This window comes from Accipiter gentilis, chromosome 2, assembly GCF_929443795.1.
Source record: "Accipiter gentilis chromosome 2, bAccGen1.1, whole genome shotgun sequence".
In the NCBI taxonomy this organism is placed as follows: Eukaryota; Metazoa; Chordata; class Aves; order Accipitriformes; family Accipitridae; genus Astur; species Astur gentilis.
This window is the reverse complement of record NC_064881.1, coordinates 17755238-17782994: the sequence shown is the minus strand read 5'-3', so window position 1 is coordinate 17782994 and position 27757 is coordinate 17755238. Positions and strand designations below refer to the sequence as shown.

The following is a 27757-nucleotide window of genomic DNA, read 5'->3' as shown; positions in this document are numbered from 1 at the left end:
TGTCTATCTTGCCTTTAAATGCGAAAATCAGATTTATCACTATAGTGTCAAGAAGATTAACAAACAGCTACTACCAACCGCTGAAAGACAGAAGGGTTTGAAGTATCTGAATGAAGCTATACACACAATATTATTATATAATGGACCCCAATCATGTCAACATACATTTAGCTTTATACATGGGAATAAACCCATGGGATTGCAAATGAGTATAAAGTTAATCATACATAAAAGCATGAGAAGAAGCCAGCCACACATTAATGTCTTCCATTTATTCTGCATGCTGCCACACTATGGCATGGGAATTTAAAAGCCCTGCACTCTGCTCTCAGAAACAGAGTGTTACAAAGACAGCTCTGCTTCACAAATTATAAAATTTCTAGGCTGAACAAAAATCCCACCTTCCTCCAGGACTGCTGCTATCCTCGCTGTCCCACTGCTCATTTTTATTTCTTGGTATTGGTGGCTGCAGCATCTCAGCAGCCAGCGGGTCTGCATCATTCTCTTCACGGCCAATCCATTCTCCAATCACACGAGGTCTAAGAAGGGGGGTGTTAAAACCTGTTGTGTCCTGAAGAGAAATAAAAAGCCACAGAAACACTGCACTGCTTGTTCTCAACCACACAAGTAAATAGGAAAAAAAAAGAAGAAATAGAAAATAGCACCATTCATTAAAAAAAAGTACAAAAAGAGTACAGTACATTACCATTTCAGAGGGCTACAAAATACTCAGAAACAATTGTGGACTAATGAAAAGACTCCCGTTAACAAAAATCCAAGAGAGATTTGCCCACCCCGATGCCTCAAATCTCTCATTTTTCTTACTTTTCAGTAGCAACTGTAGAAATCTGGGGTATCGTCTTGAAAAACTGTAATTTTTTTTAATAAATGCACATCTCTTAAAACTGGCACTGTGTCAGTTTTGCTAAGCAACAGATGAGGTCAGTTGTATAATGAACACCCCAACCAAAAGACTGTTGTAGATTAATAGCATCACTCTTATTTGCATTATGAATTAATGTAAAACTAATAAACACATCTGCATTTGGCATTTTAAAAATAACCCTGCTGGGATTTACATAACATATCTTTCAGTTCTGAAAATGGTATTCACATTTTAATAAAATGCATTTCTGAAACTAGTATTCATATTTTTAACCACTTACTGGAAGAAGATAGCTGGAGAGGATTACAAGATGCAAGCAAAATGCAGCTGGAATATTCAAAACAGCAGCAATAATTTGCATTATTTTATTAGGAAATTAGATTAAGGAAACTAATTGTCCTTAAAAATTTTATGGAAAAGCTGTTGTGAAGTGGTGAGTAACTGTGTTCTCAATGTTACTAGAACAGTTGTAGATAAAGGGTCACATACAACAGTACAGTCAAGCTAAAACACACACATGTATGCAAAAAAATAGACATGAAATGATGGGATAGGAATATTTATTGTGCTTTAATTAAACTCTTTTCTAGGCTAGCAAAGACATTTCCTAATTAGGAGAGATATTTTCTATTCCTATCCTTTAATGAGAGAAAATTTTAGGAAAACAAATCCTTGGCTGTTACCTAGCTCAGTGTCTCAAATAAATATTCCCACCATAAAACAATGCTTTCCAAAGAGACAGCATCTGGAAAAAGTACAGCACAGTGACTCCTAAAAACAAACCATTTTTAAAGCCTCCTCCTAATTGACACAGGTATGGTAAAACCATAGTTTGAAGTCAAGGCCTCTACTAAAATGAAACAAAGAAAAAAATAGGCTGCAAACTGCTTTCATATTAATGTATTTACCCTGCTCTGGCTAGATGCTGTAATTTTGCTCAGCAGAACTCCAAGAGCTTCCATTTTGACAGAGCCAAATGTGACCTGGGCCCTGGATTAGACTCATTCACCCTTGTTCTTTTGTTCTGCTTTCTGCAATGTGCCTGTGGGTGCTTTACCGCACTCCACTCTCCATATGTCTCTCCAGAGTTCTCCATCACTTGACTAAATCACTTTTTACACAATGTCTGTTTTCTGCAAGGCTGATGTGACACAGTAGGACCACTGAAAATGGAATGCAGCCAATACAGAAGAGAAATCTGAGGAAAACACCACAGCTTCAGAGGTTTTAGAATACCTAACCACTGGTGTCTTGTACTTACAAATATAGATATTGTGCATCTGTCTGGCACTGTGTCAGTCAGATAATGTAGACTAGATGACAGTGACCTCTTGTCACTTGACAGGCATAACCTGTCACAGGTGTGGCTACCATCATCCTTACGAGCTAGGAAAAAAGATTATTCCACTGCCCACAATGCCTTCATTATACAAGGTGCTTACATTAGTTTCTTTAAGTAAGAACCATTTGGCCCCTTCTAAGGTTTATTCCTGCTACTCTAGCCATTTTCTCCCTTCCCTTTCACTCTAGGATCATTTCTAATAATTAATAAAAATGGTTCCTGGAGCTAGTTAAACTTTCAACGACTTGCAGTGTTAATCTTGCTAAAAGCTTTCAGTCCCTTAAGTGAAAATGAAAAGCACCTAAAATTTTGCCCTTTTTTCAGTACCATAAGATTTTCCTGACACTGTACACTGCACCATCAGCATATGAATAAGCAAACCATGAATGCAGTGTCTATCCTTGTTATGCTGATTTCTTTTCTAGACATTTTAGGGATTAAAGTAGCACTTTCATACTCTACTTAATAGAAATGTAATTTACATTATATAGTCATGCTTTGCCTCACTTTATCACCTTGCTTTCCTTTTCGAATCTTATTAGACTAGTACACCACAGTTTCAGTGACCTAATTTATTTTCCTCCTTTCAACTATACAAGCAGCCACAGTTGAAAACCATAAATGGAGAATCAGAGACTGTCTATTCAGAATACCAGGGTGTTTATTTGGCACCTTATTTCAAAAGCTTCAATAAATTCAGATGAAGAATTCTGTTCTCAGACAAGTTTTTATAGTTTGGGGTTTTTTTTTATATCAACCTTAAAATCTTAACTGATTTCCAATTTATATTCCCCCATAAATAACAGAAGAGATTAACAGTGACATTAGTGCACACAGAAATATTTTCAGGACAGGTACATATTTAAATCTCCACTAAATGAATCTAGAGGATTATTTTATGGTGCAGTCCAGGTGTCATCCACTTATCATCCACATCAGTGGCTACCAACTTGACACACTCTAGCTTCATTTATGTGAAGACCAGGAGAAGAACAGAAAGACTGGAGAACAGCTGCATCTTCTCTTCACATTGGGCTGAGATGTGGTTGCAGTATGCAATCCCTACCAGGGAGCACAACAACATTTGTGTATCCATTTATTTAAGCATAGTTTAAAAAGCTCAGTATTCCTAATTTCTGATATGGATTTTGAGGGAATTTCCATAGTGAGAAATACTTTTGGGTGAGACAAAATTTGTTTATTTTTGTGACTCAGAGTAGTTGTCTCCTCTATTTTATTAATTATAACCTGTGTTCATTGTAGTAATACTACATATAAGAAGAAAGTATACCCTACACAAAGCATAGAAAAAATGTTTTAGTATTAACATTCAGGGTCAAAATCTGTTATGAATTATTAGATCATCTTCACTTGAGTTTAATTCTGGATCTCTAACACTTAGGTGTCTCCCATTATTAATGTTTAAAGTGACTGAAAGACTTTGTTGGGAATACCAGACAAATCTCACAATGTTACAACAGGTCTCACATTATCTGTGAGAGCTCCACTACAGGAATCTTAATTAAAGCACCAATCCATTGAATATTGGGTTTATGTGAAAATCTCATCTATTTAAAAAGAAAATATTTCTAGTCTCTGTATTTGCAGTAAAAAAAAAAAAAAAAAAAAAAAAAAGCTTGGAAAACCTTCACTAAGTGTTCTTTAAAGAATCAAAAGCCAGAAGATGAATAAACCTTCCCCTACCTCCTTTTAAATTCCTTTAAAATGGCAATATTTTAGTCAGTCTCCAACTGTGGCAAGAGGTAAAGGGCATGACTCCTTTTTTTTTTTTTTTCCCCCCACAGTCTGGTTAAGAAACATTGCTGAAATGGGTACAACCATATAAAGCCATTTTAAACCTATTTCTGCACTGTAGCATCCTAGCTACATTTTGCCTCAATGTATCTTGCAATGCAGACATTCTACAGTGCAACATATATTATAGTTTATTTCGTGACATATAGACAAATGTCTTCCAGCAGCAGCAAATTCTAGAGGAGGCACATCAGTAGCCCCGTGGTCAGAGCATTCACCTAGGACACCAGAGTTTCAGTAGTATGGCTGTTCTATACTTCTGCGTGTATTTGAACTTCCACTTCCCAGGAAAGTGTCCAAATAGACTTAGGAAAAAAACCTGAAATTCACAATGAATTCAGTGTTTTTCTTTAGAATTTTTAAATCAGCCTAGAATTCCATGAATTTTGCAGAAAGGCTAACATCCTAGCTCAAATTCTTTGTTTACATGAAATTCTTCACATGATTGAGGAGCTTTAGGAAACTACACACTTTCATGCATGCTTTCTGTTCAGTAGTAAAGAGGGTGAGTCAATTCAGAAATTCATATTCTATTAATACTGCATTTTAGCCTTAAAATCTGTGAGCCACAAGGCATCCCTTCTCATTTTCTTTCTTTACACACCATACTTGCAGTGCCAGTTGCTGATTTTACATAGCTTCCACAGCCTAGAGACGTGGACTGAATCATCGAGGCAGAACACGAAACTATGCAAGTCTGAAGTAAATCAGATGAAAAAGAAGGGAATCTATGCAATAAATCTGTTTTAATTGCAATAATCTTAGGATTTTTTTTTTTTTTTTTTTTTTTTTTTGCAAAGATACCAGTGAACTTAGAAATTTTATTAGAGTGGCAAACCGAAAGCTTCCATTTTGACTGAAGACCTTGTCTGCCTGTAATTTCTCTACCTCTGTCTTGGACTGAAGCCCCAAGTACTGGCACAAAGCTAATAATAGCAGATATTTGACAAGAATCTGTTTAAATGAAACATCCATCCAAAATCACAAAAGTGATTGTAATTCAGAGCAAATTGGTTTTCCAAATCTAAATGCTCGAGTAACTAAGCAACTAACTAATTAACTGGATTACCTGGAGGAGGAGTTACATCAACCAACAATACTGATCAAGTACTCTCCTGACAAAGGCAGTTAGAGGTTACTGCAGCCAGAAGGAAATAATTTTTTTAAAAGTACTTACATAATGAGAAACAAAAATAAAGAAACATAGACACACATTCTCTGTTTTCTCCAGGTTCATAGTCTAAACCACAGATAAACTAGCAGGATTATGGGCTCTGTCATAACTCCCAGGAATGTTTCTGAGCATCAGGAAAATAAAGCAAGGAAGACTGTATAGAATAATTTATTGTGTTTAGTTTTATGTCTCTCATGACAACTATCTAATGCCAATGTTCTAATAGAATCCAATGCCAAGTTTGGGCATGCTGTTCTAAGACCCATGACATGCACCTGAAGTGTTAAATGGTTAATCCAAACCACAGATGAATGTCTTTTGAAAAATGATTCAGTGCTGCCACAGCTTAGATAAAGAAGCTGTAGTATCAGCATGTATTTCTGGGAAAGGAACTACAATGAACTTGACTACCTGAAAAATAAACATCGCCTGGGAATATGCTCAGGTGAAATGGAACTAAATTCTGTCTAACGTTAAACCATTATCAGGTAGTCTTTGGTTGCTTTTGGCCCAACACAAATAATACACTCAGAAACAAGTCACAGGAACATTTCAAGAATTAGCTCATGTAAGGGATCATTCCTAGGAGGCACGATTCCACAGAATGGTCCTGGTTATGCTTAATTTCTTAACAAAGAACTAGCCTTTACGTCCATTAAAAATCCTTAAGGGGCCAAACAAGAAATAGAAATGAAGTTCACTAATGCCCATGGAGATGATAAATTGCACTGCTTCTGTAAATCTATCCTGGAAGCCTGTTGAGCAATGCTGCACAAAGGAAGCACGTTAAGAGCTTTATTGCTTGGGTTTTTATTTATTTTACAAATAACTTTTGATTTCGAGAACATTCAATTTACCTGTCTTCATCAGAAACAGATGTTAAAGCAGATGCAGTATTGTAACACTGTCAGGTAATGTAAGCTATCGAATGTACATAACATAATGGCAAGTTTAATTTTAAAAAAACCCCACCACCTTCCAATTTTAAAATCACAAACAACGAAGTATTTGGTAACAAAATTAACTTTTCACTCAGACTGGATCCTGAGGAAATTCACAAACAATGTTCCCCATCTCAATTTTCATACTGAATAATTAAATTTTAAAAAATGAATGCTTTTGAATAATAATCTATCATCATTTTAAAAAGATTAACACGTAAGTATCTAAAATATATGTAAAAAGCATGTAATAACAAGCTCTAGCCCAAAACATCCTTTTCCTTCCACAAACAGTATTTCATATTTTTTTTCAGCAAACAAAACCAAACGAAGAGGAGTTCTTTGTAAATATTCTTAAAAGTAAGTGTTCTAATGGAAGGACTTTCTAATTGTATTTCTCATCACTTTTGAGCACAGTTAAGGAAATAGTAGGAAGGAAGACTTAGATACTGTTATACTCTCAATATGAACAATGAGATAAAGCAAGATCAAGGGCAAAATGATAAGTAAAGGCCACGGTTTTTAAATGGCAGCCCCATATGCACATGACTGCACAGTAACAGTGATCAGTCTTGTCTAACTAGCCTTTCCTGGAGAACCCAATGGAGGTATTTTATACGCACTTGTGTCCAAAAGGTTGGTGCCCTCATTTTACCAGGAGAAAGGAAAGATATTTTTAAAATTGTCTCCTGTATTAGGCATTATTCCTGTGTCTTATATACCTTTTGATCTTATTTTCCTGAGAGTAATGGTTTCTAACAGCAAGAACACAACCCAAGATTCTTGGCACTAGAAGCATACTGCTGTTCACTGGTGAGAACAGGGAAGATAAAGGTGTTCTGCTTCCTTTGGGACTTCGAAAAATTAGCTTGATTACTCTTTTCAGCATAGAGTTCTTTACAGCTAAAACTAAAATTCATGTTAACTGACTAATGTATCAAAAAGGCCAAACCAGAAGAGATCAGTGTTTGCTCCTTTCAGCAAGGAAGTAAAGACTGATCTTTATGCCCTGTGCATTCCCGATCAAATGTGGGGAGCAAAAATTATTCCTAAATATTCTTACAAAATACATCTGAGAATGCAGAATTCATGACTTCAAGAATAAAAGGTATTTAAAGCTAAATGTTTCCAAAAGTACACAAAGCAACCCAACAGACTATATTAAGCAAAGCTGGTATCAAGTTCAAAAGCATTTCCATGGCCTCAATGAGAGTCTCTTAAACTCAGTGAGATATTTTTTTTCCATAGTTGACAGCCCATCCTGGATCAAGCTCTTAGTGTATCAACGTATATGGTACTTACCCATATAGATTTCCATATGCAAACTTCCTCTGAACCCAACAGAACTGAAGTTATTATGCCAGGACAGGGAGAAGCAGTTCTCATCACCTAAAATTATTACAATCATCTGTCTTTTTGTAGTGTTCATTAGGTATACAATAAATCTTACCTTATCAAGTTCATCAGAAATAGCAATGCCTGCAAATAAAACAGATTAAAAAAAAAGAAAAAGATTTAGAAACATTCTTTCTATAAATATCTTTTACTACAGTAAGTAAAAGTAAGATTTAATCTGAAAAGTTTACATATTGTTCTGTACACACTGCTGTACCATACAGTATACTTTGTTCCATTAGTGAAATTGCCTAGAAACAATATACTCTTAACTTTCCTCAGCTGCAATATTATCAAAATGAGTTTTCAAAAAACTATGGAAATGAAAACAGCAGATGTACCAGTAAAGTGATAACGAGCTTAAGTATACTTCTACCTGCTTTCTAAAATTAAACCAGCAACATAATATTTACATATGGACACATTATTATGCAAATCTCACCCTGACCAGCATGCATAACGTCATGCTGCAATTACAGGGCAACACGGACATGAGTCTTCTCTCTTTTTCCATGGTTCAATGTAGAAATGATTCTATGAAAACAGATGGAATTTAAAGAGAGGAAAATTTCAAAGTAAAATTTCACAATAGAATACAAACCTGTTTTTCCAAATCTCCTGAACAAGAACATATTTGCTCTGTCCTTTCTGCTGATGCCTGCCTGATGCTTTCCTATGCTTGCTTCTATCATGTCATCTAACTCTTTTAATTATGACTATCCTGTAGTACATTAAATATGCACAGCTGGTCTCAAGAATTTTTTACACATCTACATGCCTCAGTCATGTCACATGGAGAGATCAAATAATCATACATTTAATGCTACCACGTTGAAAATTCTGATATATTGAAAGCAAAGGATTTCCCAGGTTCCTATGAGGTTTGATAGGAAACATTTCCAGGTTAGAACTTCATTTCAAAAACCAAAGACAAGCATCTCCTGGTGGTGAAAACAAAATGGAGAAGTACCCAGGCATAGGAAGAACACGCACTTGAAAGTTGTTTTCTAATTCATATCATGTTATCAAGAAAACTTCTTCCAAGGAATGCAAGAGATGATACTGTAAAATATGTAGTATCAGCTGAGGGGAGAGTTACTCCTTCTAAAATCATACTAAAGATTCCAGCAGCATAAGCTTATTTTGATGACTTTTTTATTTCTTACTATTTGGTATATCATAACTATATGAATTGTTTTTTTACTGTACTTTTAATCATTAACTCTATATGGCTAATCCTCAGTTTAGATTACTTCCTCATATCAATTTTTGTTTTAAAAACAGTGAAGTCCTAGGAAAACTGTAATTATAATTTTAAGACCTCATCAACACATAAGAAATATGCTAGGAGTTAACAGAATATTTTCAGTTATTCAATAGTTCTGAAGTAGACTATATTGAAAAAGATCCATTTTGCCTAACCCTTCTACCCCTCATAGCAATTAACCCATTTTAATAACTTCAGACTTTTTTATTTAGCCCAGACACTACACTAACGTCCATAAGTATAATCAGCATGTTGCACCAACCTGAATCATTCAAAAGGACTTTAGTGTGTTTTGAATTTCTTCAACCCCCAATGGGCATTTACTAGAGAGAAGATAACTGCACTCTTGAAGACAGTAAAAACCTAATTCAAGGTTCTCTTTATCTCAACTTTGAAAACCTGATTTCCATCAACCAGCTCTCCATCACATTGGATATATTTTGCATAACCAAGGTCAATCCATTTTATGACTACAAATGCTCTCTCTGAACAGACAAACTACCTTTTCTCAGCAATCTCCCATAATGTTAAGACGGTTCATTTTCTTTTGATGTGGGTTTATTTCCTCAGATTGAAGGTTGGTCCCATTTTCTTCTGCTTTCACAGATACTCTGTGAATGGGTCTTTGAAACCTGGGATCAGATACAAGAGCAATTGTACCCTGTGCTGGCTTACCCATTAAAAATATTTATTTTCAAGTATGGCAAAAGAAACTACAAAAAGGTAACGCTGCCATTTCCAAGACTCCATTCCAAAAAATGTCAAATGCTTTTACTATTCAACTGCCTATGTTGCTAATCGAAGATCAGTATTGAAAGTATCGTACACACAACTATATGCCTCACATAAAAAGCTCTACTAACTTCTCTGATTAAGTTACATATAAGCACATAAAATTGAAAAACATCTATAATCTAAAGGAGTGCTTTTAGTAAAATGCTTTTTTGTATAAGTCCCATTGGTTCCCCAGAATTCTCGCTGAATTTAGAGAACACCAAGTAATTTAATTGATCAGAATGCCCCAAATTTCTTCTTTACTAAATGGCAAACAGCAGCAAGACACCAAAACTAAATGTGTTTCTTAGATGAGCAAGTAGAGAGAGAGCAGTTTCTGAGGACATCTTCCCAAAATAAGATTTTAGAAGTTTAGAAAATTTTTATCTTTGCAATCACAGAATTAAACCTGCAAACTCTTTTTATCTCTCTCTCTCTGATACGGTATCAAGCGAAGAGAAAAAGGGTTCTAGGGAAGAAATTTCTTAAGGAGCTTGTTACAGTAATCTTGGCATAGTGATTCTTCTGGAGGCAGGATTTACCATACTGTCAGTCATAAAGTTCTTTATGTTATGGCTTGAGCCCCATTAACATTAACAAAACTCCATTAGTTCCTGATAATACAACTCCCATTAGCAGAGACAGTGATAAATTAATCCATAAAAAGGTGGGTGTAAAAAAGCTTCTCATTTTCTTCTAAGACACTACCGCACCACACGCTTAGTGTGTCTCCACTCTTACTAATTTTCTTTCACAGTTGCCAAACTGACAAAATATCACGGCTGAAACTGAGAGGAGAGGGCCTTGTACCCTGTGTGCAGTAGACAGAAAATCACAACAGTAAGGTCATTTCTGGGGTGCAGTTCTCAGGTGGAATAATATGGACTCCAGTTTTCACAAAGTAGTTCCTCAAAAAATCAAACTCATTGCATGTTTACCATAACATCAAAAAAAACCCAAAACACCTTAAACCAGAATCCTGAGAACACACTTAGAGATAGTCATAATTAACATACAGGATTATTTAGGATTTCTGTTATTCTTTTAACCCTTACCACACTCCTGACTTTTCGGTAGTCAAACAGGTTACTGTCAGTTACTTGAAAATAAAGTAATACATTGACAATTTAAAATAGCTGAATTTCTACAAAGTAATGGTAAAGTGGTTGCCCTCTGCAGTTCATATAATTGCTAATATCCAGAGATCAGCATTTTTCAAAAAGAAAAACCCTCTTTTCACCTGTTTTGTATATTTGACAACAAATAGTTGGTTGTGGTCTCTCTACCTTGTACTGTTATTTTCATTTTTTTTCTGTGTGGCTTTCATACAATGTAAAAGAGGAAATATAAAATTTTATTTTTTATATATTCTAAATAGAAAAATGTCATTGTAAAATCACAGAATGCTAGAGACAAAGCGACAGCCCATTCCATGAAACTACTCTAAATGGAAAGAGCTATGTTTCAGGTTTAGGCAAATCACCCATAGATGTAGCCAAAATGTCCACACACTAAAAACTTTTTACCTAACAATTTAGTCACTTCCTCAAACTGTAGCCTTTTTCCATCACAACTTAATCACCAAAAAGCTCTAATGCCAGAAAAAATGACACATCTAGTTTCTTCAACCTTGAATCCAATGGCTTTGTTAGAACATATAATCATAGAATCATTTAGGTTGGAAAAGACCTTCAAGATCATTGAGTCCAACCATCAACCATGCCCAATAAACCATGTTATGGAGTACCCTGTCTACGCACTTTTTGAATACCTCCAGGGATGGTGACTCAACCACTTCCCTGGGCAGCCTATTCCAATGTCTGAACACTCTCTTAGTAAAGAAATTTTTCCTAATATCCAACCTAAATCTCCCTTGCCACAACTTGAGGCCATTTCCTCTCATCCTATCACCAGCCACCTGAGACAGAAGAGACCAGCACCCACCTCACTTCAACCCCCCTTCAGGTAGTTGTAGAGAGCGATAAGGTCTCCCCTCAGCCTCCTCTTCATGTTATTAGGAACAACTATTTCTGACTTCCCTCAGCTTAAAGCATTTAAAGCCTGACTCTGCATGATGGTGAACATAGAGAATGGAAGTTTTAGGGCTGCTTCATTACTTCTCTGCCCCAAGTCACTGAGCAGTGGATAAGAAGGGGGCTGTTGAAAAAGTTCTCCTGACTTTGTTGGGGAAGGTCTTCTGATGTCAAAGGCATAAAGGAGCATGCTTTACCCTTTCTCTCATAGCAGCTGTTTCTGACAGACAACATTTGCTATAGTTTTATATCATACTATGATTAACAACTATACAATAGTCCTGCCATTCTTATTTTTTGCAATGAAAAAGTGCAGTGTTCTGACTAACAGTGTGAGAGTTCGCTTGCCACCATCAGCTAAGGCTCACAGACAAGGTTTACAGTGGGAATTAGTTACATACCTAACTGCCAACTTTACATCTTTAAAAATCTTCCTTTTTACAAGTAATTAAGGGCGCTGAATTTTGATCAGGTGTCACAAGTACCCAGCCCACTCACCTGTCTGGTGAATTACACAGACATATTCAGGGCACTTGTTTCTACTTTTCAGTATAATGACCCTCTGTGCTATAAGGGTGTTGGAACAATAAAGTAATTGCTCTGAACATGCTTTCACAGTCCTTCAGAAATGCTCCACAGCCACAATTACTGCCATCTCTGATCAGCAACAAAACTGGAGCAGGGCTGTTCATGGTAGCACAGCCTTGCTCAACCAGAAGACTTTCATCCTGTCAATAGCTTGTTTTTTTAAGAGAACTGGATGAACAAGATACTCTCTGATTGCAAGAAAGGTCTTACACACTAGGATTAAATGAAACATGACTACCAGACAGTGTAATAACAATGCAATTTATTAATACTTATTATACTTTAATTACTATTATCATGCCTACATCAAGCAGATAGCCCAAAAGCATATCTTACTGTATTAGACATGTACCTTACGGCTTTTTTATACCTAAAATATTAAAACAGTTGTTTGTCATGCCTTTTTTTTAAATTAGCATGGATTATTAAAACCATTCTTTACACAGTTATCTTAGTTTTCTGTTCCCAATCTTCTATCCCTATGGCAATCTGCAGCAGCACAATGGTAAGAATGGAGAAATAAAGATGATGATCATTACAGCGTTATAGCATCTTCTTTGATGAAAAAGCCACCTCCCAAAATGTATCTGCACCATGTTTTAATGAAATAAAATCGCTTTTGAGTCTAGAATGAGTATCTTCCACAGTAAAGACAAGACTTTCTGCTTAGGTCACTCTGCTTAATTTCTAGTTTACCAGGAAATTAACTTTCTTTCAAAAGAAAAATTAACATTGTTAGTAACAATACCACGACTCTTAAAAATGCCTAGCTGTTTTGTATGCAGTTCTTAGCAAAAGAGTTGTATTTGTTGCTGCTCTCCTGCAACAAATACAATTAATCCAGTACCTAATGCTTCTCCACTCAGTGGTATTATTCCTCTTTGAAGAAATGATTTTTAGACACTTCGATGCTCTCAATTCAACAAAACAGTAGGCATCACACAAGTTCAGGTCTTTTTGAAATGGCAAGTCATAAAATCCCTGCCTGCTGCATTATTCCTGATCAGCTTTACAGTAGCTTAAAAACTTGCAATATCTTCATATGCTATACACATCTGAAATTATAAGGTATGTATAAGAATAGAATGAAAGTTGTGAAACTTCAGAGATAGCTACCATTTTTGCTCTTATTTGTGGTCTTTGAATAATTATAGGAAAACATAACACAAAATAAAAATTAGTTGAGATTTTTTTTAAGACTTACGTTTTTCTAAATGCACAACGTACATCTGACAAGTCTAATGTGTACCCAGTCAGGAGAAAATAAAATGCTACTACTTTAATGTGTGCCAGATTACCATTATTCAGCTCAATGGGAGTAAACACCTTATGCATTTTCCTAAACATCCAGAAGATGGCCACAGAGGTCCCAATAGCCAGTTTTCCTACTTGCCAAAGAAAGCCTTCTGGATTTGACATACAGGTTTTGACATACAGAATTTAGACATACTAAGACAACCCCAATGCAACCCTGACTAACTTGACAAAATTCAATCTCAGGATCGGTCTAGGCTAGGGAACTTGCGGATGGCTGGACTGTCAACCTCATAGTGCATCACAGGTTCTGTAACAAACTCCAGGACAATAATTATTATTCTACCATTGATTAATACTGCAGCTTGAGCATGAACACAGGAATACCATCATGTATCAACTGCCCAGCAGTTAACTGTCCCAATGCATTGTCCTATCCATTGTAAATTAGGGGAAGCGTATGTTCCCTCACTGGTGGGACAGGCCATCTCAGATGTACTTGCATTTCCCATGGCAAAGTCTTGTGCCATAGTGCAGCTGGCAGCATAGTAAATTCTAGTCCCTGTGCCCATTTGCAACATGTATTAAACACAAGGTAAACTGAACAAATTGTTTCACACCATCCTCTGGTTGCACCAAAGCGCCCCAGAAAATACGTACACAAAAACAAAACCAGCTCAGTCATTTCTGTATAGGAACTTTATAATAGATTTGTCATTGACTGTCATAATAGACAACTTTCAAAATTAGATGTATTTCCTCCAGTAGTAACTCAGAGATTTTCTGTGAAGGCATATTGAATCGAAACCTCAGAGTTCTTGCCAATGAGGGGCATATGTCCTTATGTTATTAAACAACTACTTATCAAGTTTCTGTAGTGGTACCCACATTGAATTAGGATAATATTCCTCCCAATATCTACCCACATAAGAACAGGGGAAACAGTGTAACTACAAGGCACTACGCATTAACATATCAGCATACTATACATCAGTATAGTCACTATCTAGGAAACACAGATTTAATCTCTCCTCCCCATAGCGGCTCTAAAAAATAAAAATAATTAATCCCCAGCAAAAGAATCAGTGCTTTAGACTTGCAGCATTTCTACATCCAAATTTCTGAGTGGCTCCAATGGAGAATACAGGTTTCAAGATTAGGTTTGATGAGTAATGAATCACAGAGAGAAATAAAGTACCCACCAAAAATTATGTCCCAGAAACTCTCCTAGGCCAAGGTCATCTCAAAACAGGAAAATCAACACTGCAGAATCTTCATTTTAGGCAAAAGTGTACACTGCAGTAGGCTGGTTAAGGTGGGTAGCCCACAATGGCCAGTAGCCAAGGACAGAGTCATAGCTTACCCTTCTACTACCCCCTGCATGCCAACCCCCTTCTTCTAAGAACTAGAAAGTACCATACCTGAGATGACAGTCACACAAACCCCAGTTCTGCAATAGCATTAGGGAAACTTTTAGCAAGCCAAATACTGTTCCAGAGAAGGACATTAACTCAAAAAGAGACTCTAGACCTGAAGCTTTGAGCAGGCTAGATCAGAATGGCAAATACCTCCACGAAGGTAATTAAAAATTTAACATCTGTAGGGAAAAGATACTTATAACTGAAGTAACAGTGATCTCCTGGCCATATAAACCCCACCTCATAATTGAATAGCAATAATTAGGTTCACATTCTTCCTGTTTCAATCTCAGAAAATATCATTATTTTGTATTATTACTCATACATCACACTAAAAGCAAATGGATTTTATGAGCAAAGGCAGTATCAGATAACAGCTGCAGTACTGAGATAAAATTATCTTCCTTAAAGGTTTGATTGAGCTTATCTAAAAATGTCGATCTCAAAATAAATCACAAACATTGATCTCACACAAGAATAACATGGGTTTAAAGTTCAGCCTGAACACAAGAAAGGAAAAAGCCTATATAGAATACTGATGACTATTTTTGTGGTTCAATTATAAGAGCACATTTAGGGCTAGTTGCTCAACTGATCATGGATATGTCATTTTTACAGACTAAAGTCCATTTCAGATCAACAACTGTGTATGACTGAAAAAAAATACGAAAGTATAATGTCTTAAAACAATGCCCCTCATGAGGTGATTGATAAAAGTCTAGTTACATGTCATGCAGGTGTGCATTTGCAGTTATATCATCATCAGTTATATCATCAGGAGGGAAAATTCATAGGTGTCTGAAAAATGTTAGTGGCATTCCATTCAAGTACATCTTCCATAACCGCAATATAAATCATTAATAGTTTCCTATAGTGTAGAAGCGTCTAAATGAAGCCCCATTCTAATGTGTTTCAGAGACTGCTAAATGCACTGAAGTAGTTCATGATATATATATTAAACTTCTCACATCCCACATACTCGCAGGTTCATCCGCAAAACTGAGGACATTATTTTAGTGGTTTGTTAACATATTCTGATCTTTTTTTGAACTAGTTCTACCCTTATTGTTATAAGAGTTTTACTCCTGTTGCTTATCACCTTCCTCATAAAAGATAAACAGAACATAGGCTTTTACATTTCACTATTTTATCTTTTTCTTAAAAGGGTAAGATTATGCTTGTCTGTCTTAAGCTATGCATAAACAACATCAACTGATTCTAACATTATGAGAAATAAGTGAGATACTTCAGAGGGACTCAGAGGTCTTTCATTCTTGGAGATATTCAAGAGCCATGGACATGGTCCTGGACAACTGGCTCTAGGTGGCCCTGCTTGAGCAGGGGTGGGGACCAGATGACCTCCAGAGGTCCCTTCCATCTTCAGCCATTCTGTGATTCTACAATTCTTTATGGTTTCTGGCAATATTTTCTACTAGACTGCAGATGGCTTTCTTATTTACTATTTATTAATTGATTACTCCCCTTCCAAATTAAGAAACAAAACAGTACTTTTTTTCCTATTGGTTATAGCTAGAAAGCATTATTTCTGGGATTCCCTCCGACTAACTGACTTGGATTCATTACCAAATAGCTTTGGTTAATGTTAACTTACTACCATTTTCTGACCTTAGAACGTTCACTGAATTCAAAGCATGATAAACTTGTTTCTTCCTCTCTGATTTGTAGTATACACATGGCCTTAACAAGGATTCAAACATTACTAACAAAATGTTGGTTATCTCTGTTGAAAGGCTATGTGTAATTATGAAAAAGTACTTATCTCACAGTAGAACATATTAATGCTGTTACCATGTGTAATTTGAAACATCCAATATGCACACATTTTCAATATGCACTCTAATACTTAACTGTTCATATAAAAGATGTAAAGTTGTTCACAAAGCAGGCAGACTTCACACCTACTTTGCAGCAACCTCTTGCCGACTGTCCTCATTTTTCCCACTCAAAACACTCATAATTCACTTGTTTCCATCTCTTGTTATCTATTTTTCCATTGTCAGAAGATGGCGCGGGGGGGAAGGTGAGGAAAGGTATATTCATGAGCAAGATCCTTAGCTATCCAGGAGGTTTTAACTCTCTTTAAAAGGCAAACAGGCCAGAAGGGGAAATACAAGAACATACACTTGAAACAGCATGGAACTTTTCTTACTTATGATCAGCTGATGGAGAAGGATGACAGTAATAAAGATGAGAGACCTTGCAATCAAAGAAAACAAAACATGCACAAGGCAAATACAGTATATTCCTGTATGTTGCTTCATAAACCAAAGCCTCCCCTAAATAGTTGACTTGATAGTTCAAAATCCACTTCAATAACACACAGCTGATTCAAGAAGCAAACAAAACCCAGGTTTCCCACATGGGTAGGCCTCTGGAAAACGGTATACTTAAATCACCAAGCTCCAACACACTTAGACCGTAACTATGGCAATACTCTTATCCCGTCTCTCAAAACTCTTAAGATACTTTTAACATTGAGTGTGAAGTCACTTTTTGATTTCTCAGATCTACTGCAGCACAGAATTACTCACATATTGTCTTGATGGGGCTTGGGAGGAGGGCTCCAAATATAAGGAAGTTCAGTTTTAATCACTAGGAGGACTGAACATAGGAGAAACCAGACATCCAAGTGCCTGAATCTCACCTTCCAAAGCTTTCAGGCAGTTCTAATTTTGTGTGAAGTGCACAGATTTGTCTCACAGCAGGTATCTAGACTGCAGAGTGAATGAAGCAATAGAAACTAGAGTTTAATTCACGGGCTGTGTCAGCTGCATAGCAGGCAATGAAGTCCTGGAAACTCACTACAAGATCCAAAGCTCACCTTTAAAAATTAAAATGAATTCCAGGACTTGATGGAAAATGCATTTAACTTCAAACATCTGGTTTTATGTGGCACTCTTCCCTGTTAAAATACTGAAGAATGAAACGAGAGGGTGCTGTAAAAAGCCATCAATAGTACGTAGTGATCATTTGCATACTCAGCTATTTGTTGAGCCCCAGTGCCTGTCCCATACTGCTTCAAAACAAGATTAGTATCAAATGCAGCATTAGACTCATACAATTTACGGACATGCTTGTAGAATTAAAAGCACTGACTAGCCTGCCCAAACCAAGCATTAACACTGGAGAAGGTAGCTATGGGACCTTGTCATAGCTTTTGTAAAATGCACCACATGGGATGCTTCTTCAGGTACAGCACAGAATAAGTTTCAGGTGTCTTATACTTTCAAAGTTCTAGACGTGTCTATTCATTGAAACCCTCTAAGATACTTCCTGTGTGCAATCTGTATTCTACCTTCAGAAGAACAATAAAACAACATTTATTTTCAATATTATAACTTTTCTTTTTTTTTCCAAACTTTTCACATTTTTCATCTGTAATTTTTATATCATCCAAACATGGAAGAAATCACAGCACAGAACAGATTTATTTCCTGAAGTGATCTGAAAATCAGGAGTACAAAAACTGGGAACAAGGACATACAGCTTAGAATTAATCTGATGCGTGTTAAAATGATACAACCAAAAAGGCTAAAGTGCAAAATGAGTAACAACTATCAAAGAACAAAAAAAGCCACAAGAAAAGATACTATAAATACACTAGGAAATGAGGACAAAGTAAAATACAGAACTATTACATTGAAGAGAGGGAAAGCAAATAACAGAAGATACAAAGAAATCCCAGTATTCAATACTTTCACTGCTTCAGTCTTTACAAAAAAATTAATTGTGGCCAGATGCTTAATGCTAGTGATTTTAAGAGGAAAAACTGCAAACCAGATGATGGAAAGCTGAAAGATATTCTGATGACTTAGATACATTCAAGTTGGCAGAATCTTGTGAAATTCACTCCAGAGCACCTAACTAACTAGATGAGGAAACCTCTAATCCATTACCAACTGTCTTTCAGGAACAGAGAGGACAGAAAAGAGCAAATAACATATCTTTCGTTGGAAAAGAATAAGGGAATACGTGGGGAACTACTAACCAGCAAGCCTAAATCTGACAGCAGCAAGAATATTTGACAAAATATGTTAAATAATTTATCAACATCTAATGGATAGGAAAGGTGATAAGAACCAGCCGACATGAATTTATCAAGAATGAATCGCATCAAATCAGTCTACTTGCTTTATCAGCTGGGAAACTTGCCTAGTGGATAAGAGGAGGAAGTAGATGTAAAACACTTCCAGCTATAATAAGACTTTATTTACTGTCCTAGATGATACCGCAGTAAATTAGAGAATTACATTCTAGGTGAAATCACTGCAAGGTGGGAAAAAACACACTTACTGAGTAGCTTTCAAGGGCTGGTTGTCAGATCTGAAATGGAATCATGAAGAGGTCTGACAATATTCCCATTAATGATCTGGATGAAGAAATAGAGAGCACATTCATGAAAGTGAACTTACTATCAGGCTGCAAGTGATTTAAAGCACTCTGGGGGGTAGGATTAAAATTCAATATTATCTTGATAAATCATCAGAAAACATCAAGTTCTAGCAAGAAATAGTGAAGAATGTTTCATTTGTGAAATAACTCTATGAAAACCTGGCTACAGCAACACTGACCAGGTACATTCACCTCCAGTCCAAGCGTAGGGCCCAGAAGAGCTGCAGTGTTTTGCACTTCAGTTAGAAAACTTTGTGGCAAAGAGCGGTACAGAATGCTGCAAACTGTATTTTAGATATAAGGAAGCCAGAGCTCAGTGGAACCTACACAATATGCACAAGGAAAGAAAAAGATGTAGGATTGAAGGATGGATTTAGTCCTTTATTATTGAACTCTCACATCTTGTTGGTTTGCATCAGCGAATAAATAACCCTTTCTGAAATTGAAAAAAAAATAATCTGTATCTGTTTCTGTATCTGTGTTAAGCTTGGTTACAAGTCTCTAAAAGAGAAAGGCTTGAAAACAACACTTGCACCCATCACAGTAACATGGTCAGGCAATAGCGGGGCTGCAAATCAGAGACCCTGATTGGAGGTGGTTTAGCTCCTTAGAGGCAGATAGACCAATGTACTAGAAATGTATTTGAAAAGAGCCCTGTAACTATACTACTATAATTAATATGAATATGAAAATTGCTCAGAATATAGTAGTTGAGATCAACCTAAAACATTTGGAGAGAGGGAATTTGGGCAAACTAGTTTTGGGTACTTGACACAATTTGGAAAAATGTTGAATCTCAAAACTCTCCACAAAACAGATCTTTCCATTCTTCATTCAGCTCTGTTTCTGACCTCACCATCTGCAGTTTCTCCAGTGAATCAGGAAGTGCCATGGATAAAATTTAATGAGAGGAGAAAGAAAGTATTTCTCATTCAAATGTCTCCCAGACCACACCGTATTAAGTTTTCATGTACCATGGCAGAGAGTACTTTTCATACTTTGATAATTGTTAGTCATGTTTGCTCCCACCAACGTCCTTCAGAATTCTCTTCTACAGGAAAGGGGGAAAAAAAAAAAAAGCGCTATTCCAAATCATATCCTGTAATTCTCAGAGCTACTCCTTATATTAGCATGTTATTTTTGAAACGGCTCCTGTTTGACTATGTCTTTTACAGGATAATACTTGGGTTTTGTTATGAAATAATTGGGTACCATGTTTTTGAGTATTCACTTGAGATGCTTTAAAATATTTATTTGAATTGCTTTTGGAAACTTGAAGGAATTAATTGGGGATACAAAGTACCTATTGTTTTTCAATGATAGGTCTGATCTCCATCAATAAGGTTAAGGTTTCACAAAGGTTAATACAATCTAACTGCTACCACCCAAAGGAGCAGTCTCACTGCTGCATGTTCCTACCATTTTCCTTAAACCAGCCTCTTGAGTTGATCTTTTTATGAGCTAATTCAGCTCACTAAACTGGCAGAAAACTAATCTAACAAAAAAAGGAGATATAGGGGAAGCAGTTTCAGTCAGCAGGAGAGCTGCTAAATTATCTCAGACATTCTGTAAACCTCATCAACAGGAACGTAACTACTGATGTCAATGAACTTGGTCTTCATTGAATAGAAGAACACCTTCTTGATACATATTTCCAAATTACAATTCAGTCTGCATGGTTACATTAAAAAACTAAAATCAATCAACTTACTGCGAGACAGATTCTCAAGGGCTTTTCCAAGTTTTTTGCTCTCTTGAAGAATATGATTTAGTTCATCAAAATCATGGTTCTCCGGTTTTGTCCTCCAATCCCATTTAGGATGCTCTATTGACCTTGGCACTAAATATACACAGATATATAGATGAAGTTTAGATTTGGTAGTTCAGACTCCTACAGTAGAAAAAAAGCTGCAAATGAGTTTAGAAGCTCAAGTACCCTAAGTGGAAATTACTTAACTATCCTCTTATTTTAACAGCTGGAAATATTTTCTTTGGTCAACGTGAAGTAAAAATGAAAACATCTATGAACAAATCCATACTTGGGATGATTCTTGCAACTGATTTAATTGGTAAACAGGAATAATTAATATTAACAATTGAAAATTAATAAAAATAATGCAATAACATAAAAATGTAATAAAAATATTGCATATGAGGGTACTTCATTTACATAAAATAGAATTGTGTGTCCTAGGGCCAATAAGGAAAAATGTCAAAATGAAAATGAGTAACTGGTACTTTTAGCTTTGCTAGTCATTTTATCAAAAAGAAAGAGAAATATTTTAGATAAAGCTTTTAAAACAACAAGCATATACAATCTTTTTTTAAAAAAGTCATAAAATGTAGATAACAGTTCATAAAAACAGTGAAACAAAATATGTCCCTATTGCTCATGCTGTACAGCCTGTAATCTTTATTCTGATACTGAAAGTAAACAAAATCGATCCTTGGGAAGCAGAGTCCTGAGCTTACAGTCTCCTATTCATTATCTATTGCCCAAAGCTTTATTTCAATTTTAAAGTAACAGTTTCTCAACTGCTAAGCTAACTTCACCTACAGTGGCAGGGAAAAACAGAAGGAGCTTCTGAGATATGCAAGACCCACAATGAAAAGAACTGCATTGACCAATGTGAACCTTTTGAACAACTTGTAGAAATGAAAAAAATTAATTATGCTGTCTCTGGAACCACTGTTTAACTGTTCTTTTTGCCAGTGTTCTGAACGAAGCGATATGCTGCCTTCGCCACCAAATGCAATTGTTGGGTCATCTCCAAACACAGCATTACCATGCTGAGAACTGCACATGCTGGTGTGAAGATGATAATGCCTAGCCCACATTCCCAACAGAAAGGGCCAGTTGCGTTTCTCAATGGTTGCTAACTACTCACTTAAAAATAACTGCAGAAACAAAGCCTACAATGTCCAATATATCCTGGACAGCTCTGAAATTTTTATTTACTATTTTGACAGTTGTCAACTAATTTATGCTTACAAACTTCATTTTCATTTACATGGCAAGAAGGAAATTTGCAGACACCTACAGACTGTGCAAAAAAAGCAGTATCTTATGATCATTTGGAATTCCAGAATACTTTTACGATGGTATGGGGAAATTATGCTCAGACTTCAACTTCTGGTAGCTACTGCAAAATGTATTAAATAACTGTTGCTATTGAAATTTGCCTTACTGCTGACTGCCCTCTGTGTTAATATAGAATCTGCTCCACTTTGGATCAAGTCCACGAGGGAAAGTTGAAGTTAAGTCAATAGCCATCCTTTCAAGGTAAAGAAATGGGACAATGGTATGTTTCAGTCCTTCCACCACAAAGAATGTGATTCCATCTCCGTAGACATAAACCAAGCCATCTTCAAACTGGACATCTATACTGGGTCTAACAACTCAGAGCATATTCTGATCTGTTAACATCCACTCAGGAACCTGGGTAAATATTAGGGAAGTTAATACATTAGGCTGCAATTACAGACATTCTCAAAGACAGAAGACAAAGGAGACATTAAAAGGGACCTACAGAGATAAGAGTAGGAAGAAAGAGACACAGGAAGCCTCAATAAGGAGAAGAGAAGAGAGGGGCAAGTTGGACTGTCAGAGTCCGGTTCTGCTTTGTGTTCAAAAAAGCCAAGTCATGTATTTCTTTCTGAGGACAATGGAAATAATGAGCTATGGTGGTTCCTAGTGAGTATATACAGGCCTTAAGGTATTAGGGTATGACTAGCCTTTACTTAGATGGATAGCTTATAATTTTTATTGATACTTTTAAATGCCAATCCTTTAATTTATAATTCCCTGGTTTAGGAACCACTATGTTCATTAAAAGTTATCTAAACTTCTGTGTGACCAGAAATTGCCTGTGTTCATAGATCCTAGCATAATTAACTTAAATTTAATAGCTCAACTTCAGTATTTCTCATCTTTTTTCATATTTACAGAAAACAAAATGTTCCATCTAGTATTTTTTCTAAACCTTTACTAACAGCAAATATAAATATTTAGTAAACTAGGAAAGACATTCTATAATAAAGTCTCTCTATTTTCGCTCACCTGTGGTTTATATTGAGATCACATGCTCCTTTACTGCCTGCTTTTTGAACCATGTCATCTTCTCCCTTCAGTGTACCAACAGTATATTCCACAGCATCACTCACTCTATCCTACTAGCAGTTTGACAGACTTTTCTTTCCATGTTTATACTGAACTCACCACACCACAGAAATCTCACAGTACCACCAAAATACAAACAGGCAATAATTTAATATTGTAAAACCATGTACAAAGATGACCAAACTGTAGAGCTTCCAGGTTGCAGAAAATTTCAACAAGCTGGGATTTGAAACAAACCACATTTTTCAAAATACCAAAAGACAGTATTTTTGAGAAACTATATGATTTTGAAATAAAATTTGTCATGGGACAGAAGCTGAGTGAAACAAATATAAGTTCTGCTCCACAGCTGTGGAGCTTCCAGGACCAGCAGCTGCCGAGTATATGGACCAACCTGCATCACGAAAATGAGAGTATCAAGGCTCTATCCTTGGAAAGTAGGGAAACTTGCTCAGGAGACAGTGGTCTGGCCCCTAGTTTCAGAAAAATGTCCCACAAGCACAGGAAGCTTGGACTGCATCTCACTAGATGTATGGTAGGAAGCCAGTCAAAAACATGGTGGAAATTTGCTCTGCATGCTAGTGTACTACAGTCTGTGTTTCAGTGAACCATTTCATACTTCAGTGAAAATGTATCAAAACAGATACGCTGTCATGGAACATTTCTGAGTTTCAATAGAATTTGTTTCAACAATGAGTCTGGCTCATTCGATTGAGCCAAAACTGAGGGGAAAGTTAAGCAGAATTAGAACTGACGGAAATTTTTATTACTTCTAGAGAAGACATAGTTCATGTTACTTACCTACTCTTCCAACTACTGAACTGATACTAAAACTAAAATCTACTTCATTACATCATATGGCATGTGTCTGTTCTTCCAAGGTTCATTTTCTGCTTGCTTACAAACATTTTTAAAATATAAACTTGTATTTCCCAACTACAGGATAAACAAGCACTGGTCATTTTCAAATGGATGGCTTTGTGTGAAGCATGCAGAACTGTATAAAGACCATATGACCTTTCCTTGAGATCTTTTGAAATATATGATTCTTTTCTGTATGTATGAAGTCCATCATATATCATTTCCATGCATATGTCACCACACATTTAGGAAAATCCTTTCATAATATGCTGACCTTCCTCTTTATTATACTCACTCATTCCTCAAAATCATCATATCAGTAATTTTAAATCCCTCATCACATTACCTGCCTCAACCTCATCTCTGTTACTTGAGAGATTTTTATAACACTTTATCTGGAAATTATTTGCCTACAATTCAAAAGATTTTTTGCATCTACATCATAGCATTTGTATAGAAATATTTAGGTTTTCCCTTTATGGAGCTGAGATTTCCCCATCTCATCTTAGAAGACTGCAAAGACATGCTTTCCAGTACTTCTGATTTTCTGGTGGCGTGCCCCCCTAACAAATGCACATCAGATTCATTCACAGATGTGTTATGAATTCTGTCATAAATCAGCAGATTTATTTTCTACTGGATGATGGTACAAAGATCAGTACTGTTTTTAGCTACATATATGTGCCTTTTCAAGACATGATTTGCAGACAGAATCAGACCAGTTGCTCATTAAATCCTATATTTCATTAATACATTGTATGACCATCTTGCATCTCAAAGAACAAAAAAAAAAAAAAAAAGTGTTATTATTGAGCATAAAATTACTCATGTATTTAAATCTTGCAATAGCATTCAGATAAGAGTTCTTTGATAAAAGAACCAAACTGGTTTACACAGTCCCTGGATATTAAAAGGCTAAGAGAATGATAGCCTACAGTCCTAGACTGATCAAGGGCAATCAGAAGTACCCAACAATGCAATTGTAAATGGGATATTGTGAAAATGGTGAACTGAAGCAGAATGAAAGGATGATGTGTGATCTGATTTAATATGGAGGTGGTAAAGAGATCACCCTACTTTTAGGTAAAGTAGCTAGCTAGGAAGCAGGAAGTCTGTTTCACAAACTATTTAGAAACTTCCAAATTTGTTCTTCTTCAAATACAGAATGTGATCATCTAAACATTTCATTAAATATATTTATATACACACAAAAACACACATACACACACACGCTAGGAGCCCTAGCTTCAAGCCTCTTCCTTGCCAGACAACAACAGTAGCTTCTGCTTAATTCTGGTTTTGCACACACCAAACAAGTGGTCAGATCCCTTAGATACCAGGGGTTCTTGTTTGTGTGTTTGTTTCAGGTGTGACTGAGATTGTAACAGGCAGGAGGAGGGACAAGAGGAATCTTTCCAGTAAAAAAGTTGAATGCATAAGAAAGAGATATCTGTGCAGGAATAATATGCACACTGCAGTCAACATCAGCTTTGCTGAAGGAAAAAAATATTTCTGAATTAAATAAATCAATTCTCCTGATGTTTCCAAAGATTCCTGTGAAAATGACAATTCTCAGTTCTGAATGAACTTAGAAGTTCAGGATCATTTGAACAAGACAGCCATAAGAAAGAAGCTCTGCAACAGAACATATTACAGCTGACGGAATCCATTAAATTTTGGGTTTGTTTTGGCAGTTTTGGGGGGCTTTTTCGGTTGTTGAGTGTGGGGGGTGGTCTCTTTTAAACACAAATCTGAGAGTAAATCTTTAGGTCTCAGCAGGTCCAAAACATGCTGTTTCTCAGATGAGTCCTTACTACCTCTTTGGAGAGGCTTTGGAAAAAAATGTACACCATCATCCAAAAATGTTTTGAAGTACAAACTGAAGGCACAAAACAAATGGAATATGCTGTGCATGTCTGGACAGAGGAATAAATGGCTTCTGAACATGCTTCCTTTCTGCTGATCTGAGTGGTTGAGGGGGCACACGGTACCCACTAATTCTGACATAAACCCAGCAAGAAAAAAAGTCAAAAAAATGTCAGTATTAATTTGGCTGTTGGCAGAAAATAAGAGAAGCAAGATATGGCAAAAAAGGACATGGCTGAAACCAGCTTCTGTGATAGCAAATAGAAAAACTGTAGTTCAAATACACAAGGTATTTTCAAAAAGCTGCAGAGACAAATATTTGCAGGGATGAGTAAGTCATGAAAATAATAAGAGGAATCAAGGTTTAAAACAAAAAAAATATGAAAGGGTTTAAACAGAAAAGCATGGAATCAGAGGATAATTAGGCTGGAAAGGACCTCTGAAAGTCTTGTAGTCCAACCTGCTGCTCAAAACTGGTCCATTCAGGGCAGGTTGCTCAGACTATCCAGTTGAGTTTTGACTGTCTCCCAGGATGTAGATTCCACCGCCTCTCTGGACAACCTGTTCCAGTATTTGACCACCCCTCAGAGTACAATTTTTGTTGCCCCTTGTCCTTTCACTACATACCTTAAAGAAGAATCTGGCTATGTCTTCTCTACCACCCTCCAGTGTAACAGTTGATGTTGACAATGAAATCTCCCCTTAGCTTTCATTTCTTCAGGATGAACAAACCAATTTTCTTCAGTTTTTCTTTGTCCATCACGTGCTCTAGCCCTCTCATCACCTTGGTGGACCTCCACTGGACTTGTTCCAGTATACCATTGTCTACCATGACATTCTCCAGATGCCATCTCAAAGTGCAAAATAAACACTGCTGGCTATACTCTTGCTAATGCAACCTAGTATGCAGCTCACCCTCAGCGCTGCAAGAGCACACAGCCGCAGGTGGTTCATATTCAAGTTCTTGTCCATCAGCACCCCAGGTCTTTTTATGCAAAGCTACTGTCTAGCCATTCAGAACCCAGTTTATAATACTGCTCAGGGTTATTCCATCCAAGATGCAAGATTTTTCATTTGCCTGTGTTGAACTTCATGAGGTTCCTCTCAGCCCATTCCTCAAACTTGTTGAGGTCCCTCTGAATAGCATCCCTGCTACTCAGAATACCAACCACTTCCCACAGTTTGGTCTCAACTGCAAACCTAAAAGAACATTCTAAGAAAGACGTTTGATTGGTATTGGTATCAGTACCAGTCCCTTAAGCATGCCACTAGTGATAAGAGTTTCCAACTGGACTTCGCATTGCCAGTCACAATCCCTTGAATCCAACAATTGAGCCAATCTTCCATTCATCTTGTTGTCCACTTACCCAGTCCATATCTCACCAATTGAGTTGTAAGGATACTATAGGAGACTGACAAAGGTTTTGCTAAAGTCAAAGTATTAAACATCTTCTGCTCCTTCTTTGATTACAGGGCCAGTTATTTCATATAAGGGGGTAATCAAGTTGATCTGATCAGGCACGTATGATCTCATAAATCCATGCTTGCTGTTCCCAATCACATTTTCCTTCTTGTGGCTGGGAACACCTTCCAGGAAAATTTGCTCAATA

The 27757-nt window shown here is 36.5% G+C and overlaps 1 protein-coding gene across 1 annotated transcript in view; it reads right to left on the bottom strand.

The window, feature by feature from the left end:
* Nucleotides 1-27757, bottom strand: part of C2H8orf34 (chromosome 2 C8orf34 homolog) — a 176947-nt gene that overhangs the window by 111466 nt on the left and 37724 nt on the right. The window contains exons 4-6 of the mRNA XM_049828656.1: nucleotides 21012-21140; nucleotides 7609-7637; nucleotides 402-571 (exon numbers count right to left, since the gene is read on the bottom strand). Of these exons, the coding sequence (XP_049684613.1) occupies nucleotides 402-571; nucleotides 7609-7637; nucleotides 21012-21140 (328 nt within the window). The remainder of the gene's footprint in view (nucleotides 1-401; nucleotides 572-7608; nucleotides 7638-21011; nucleotides 21141-27757) is intronic.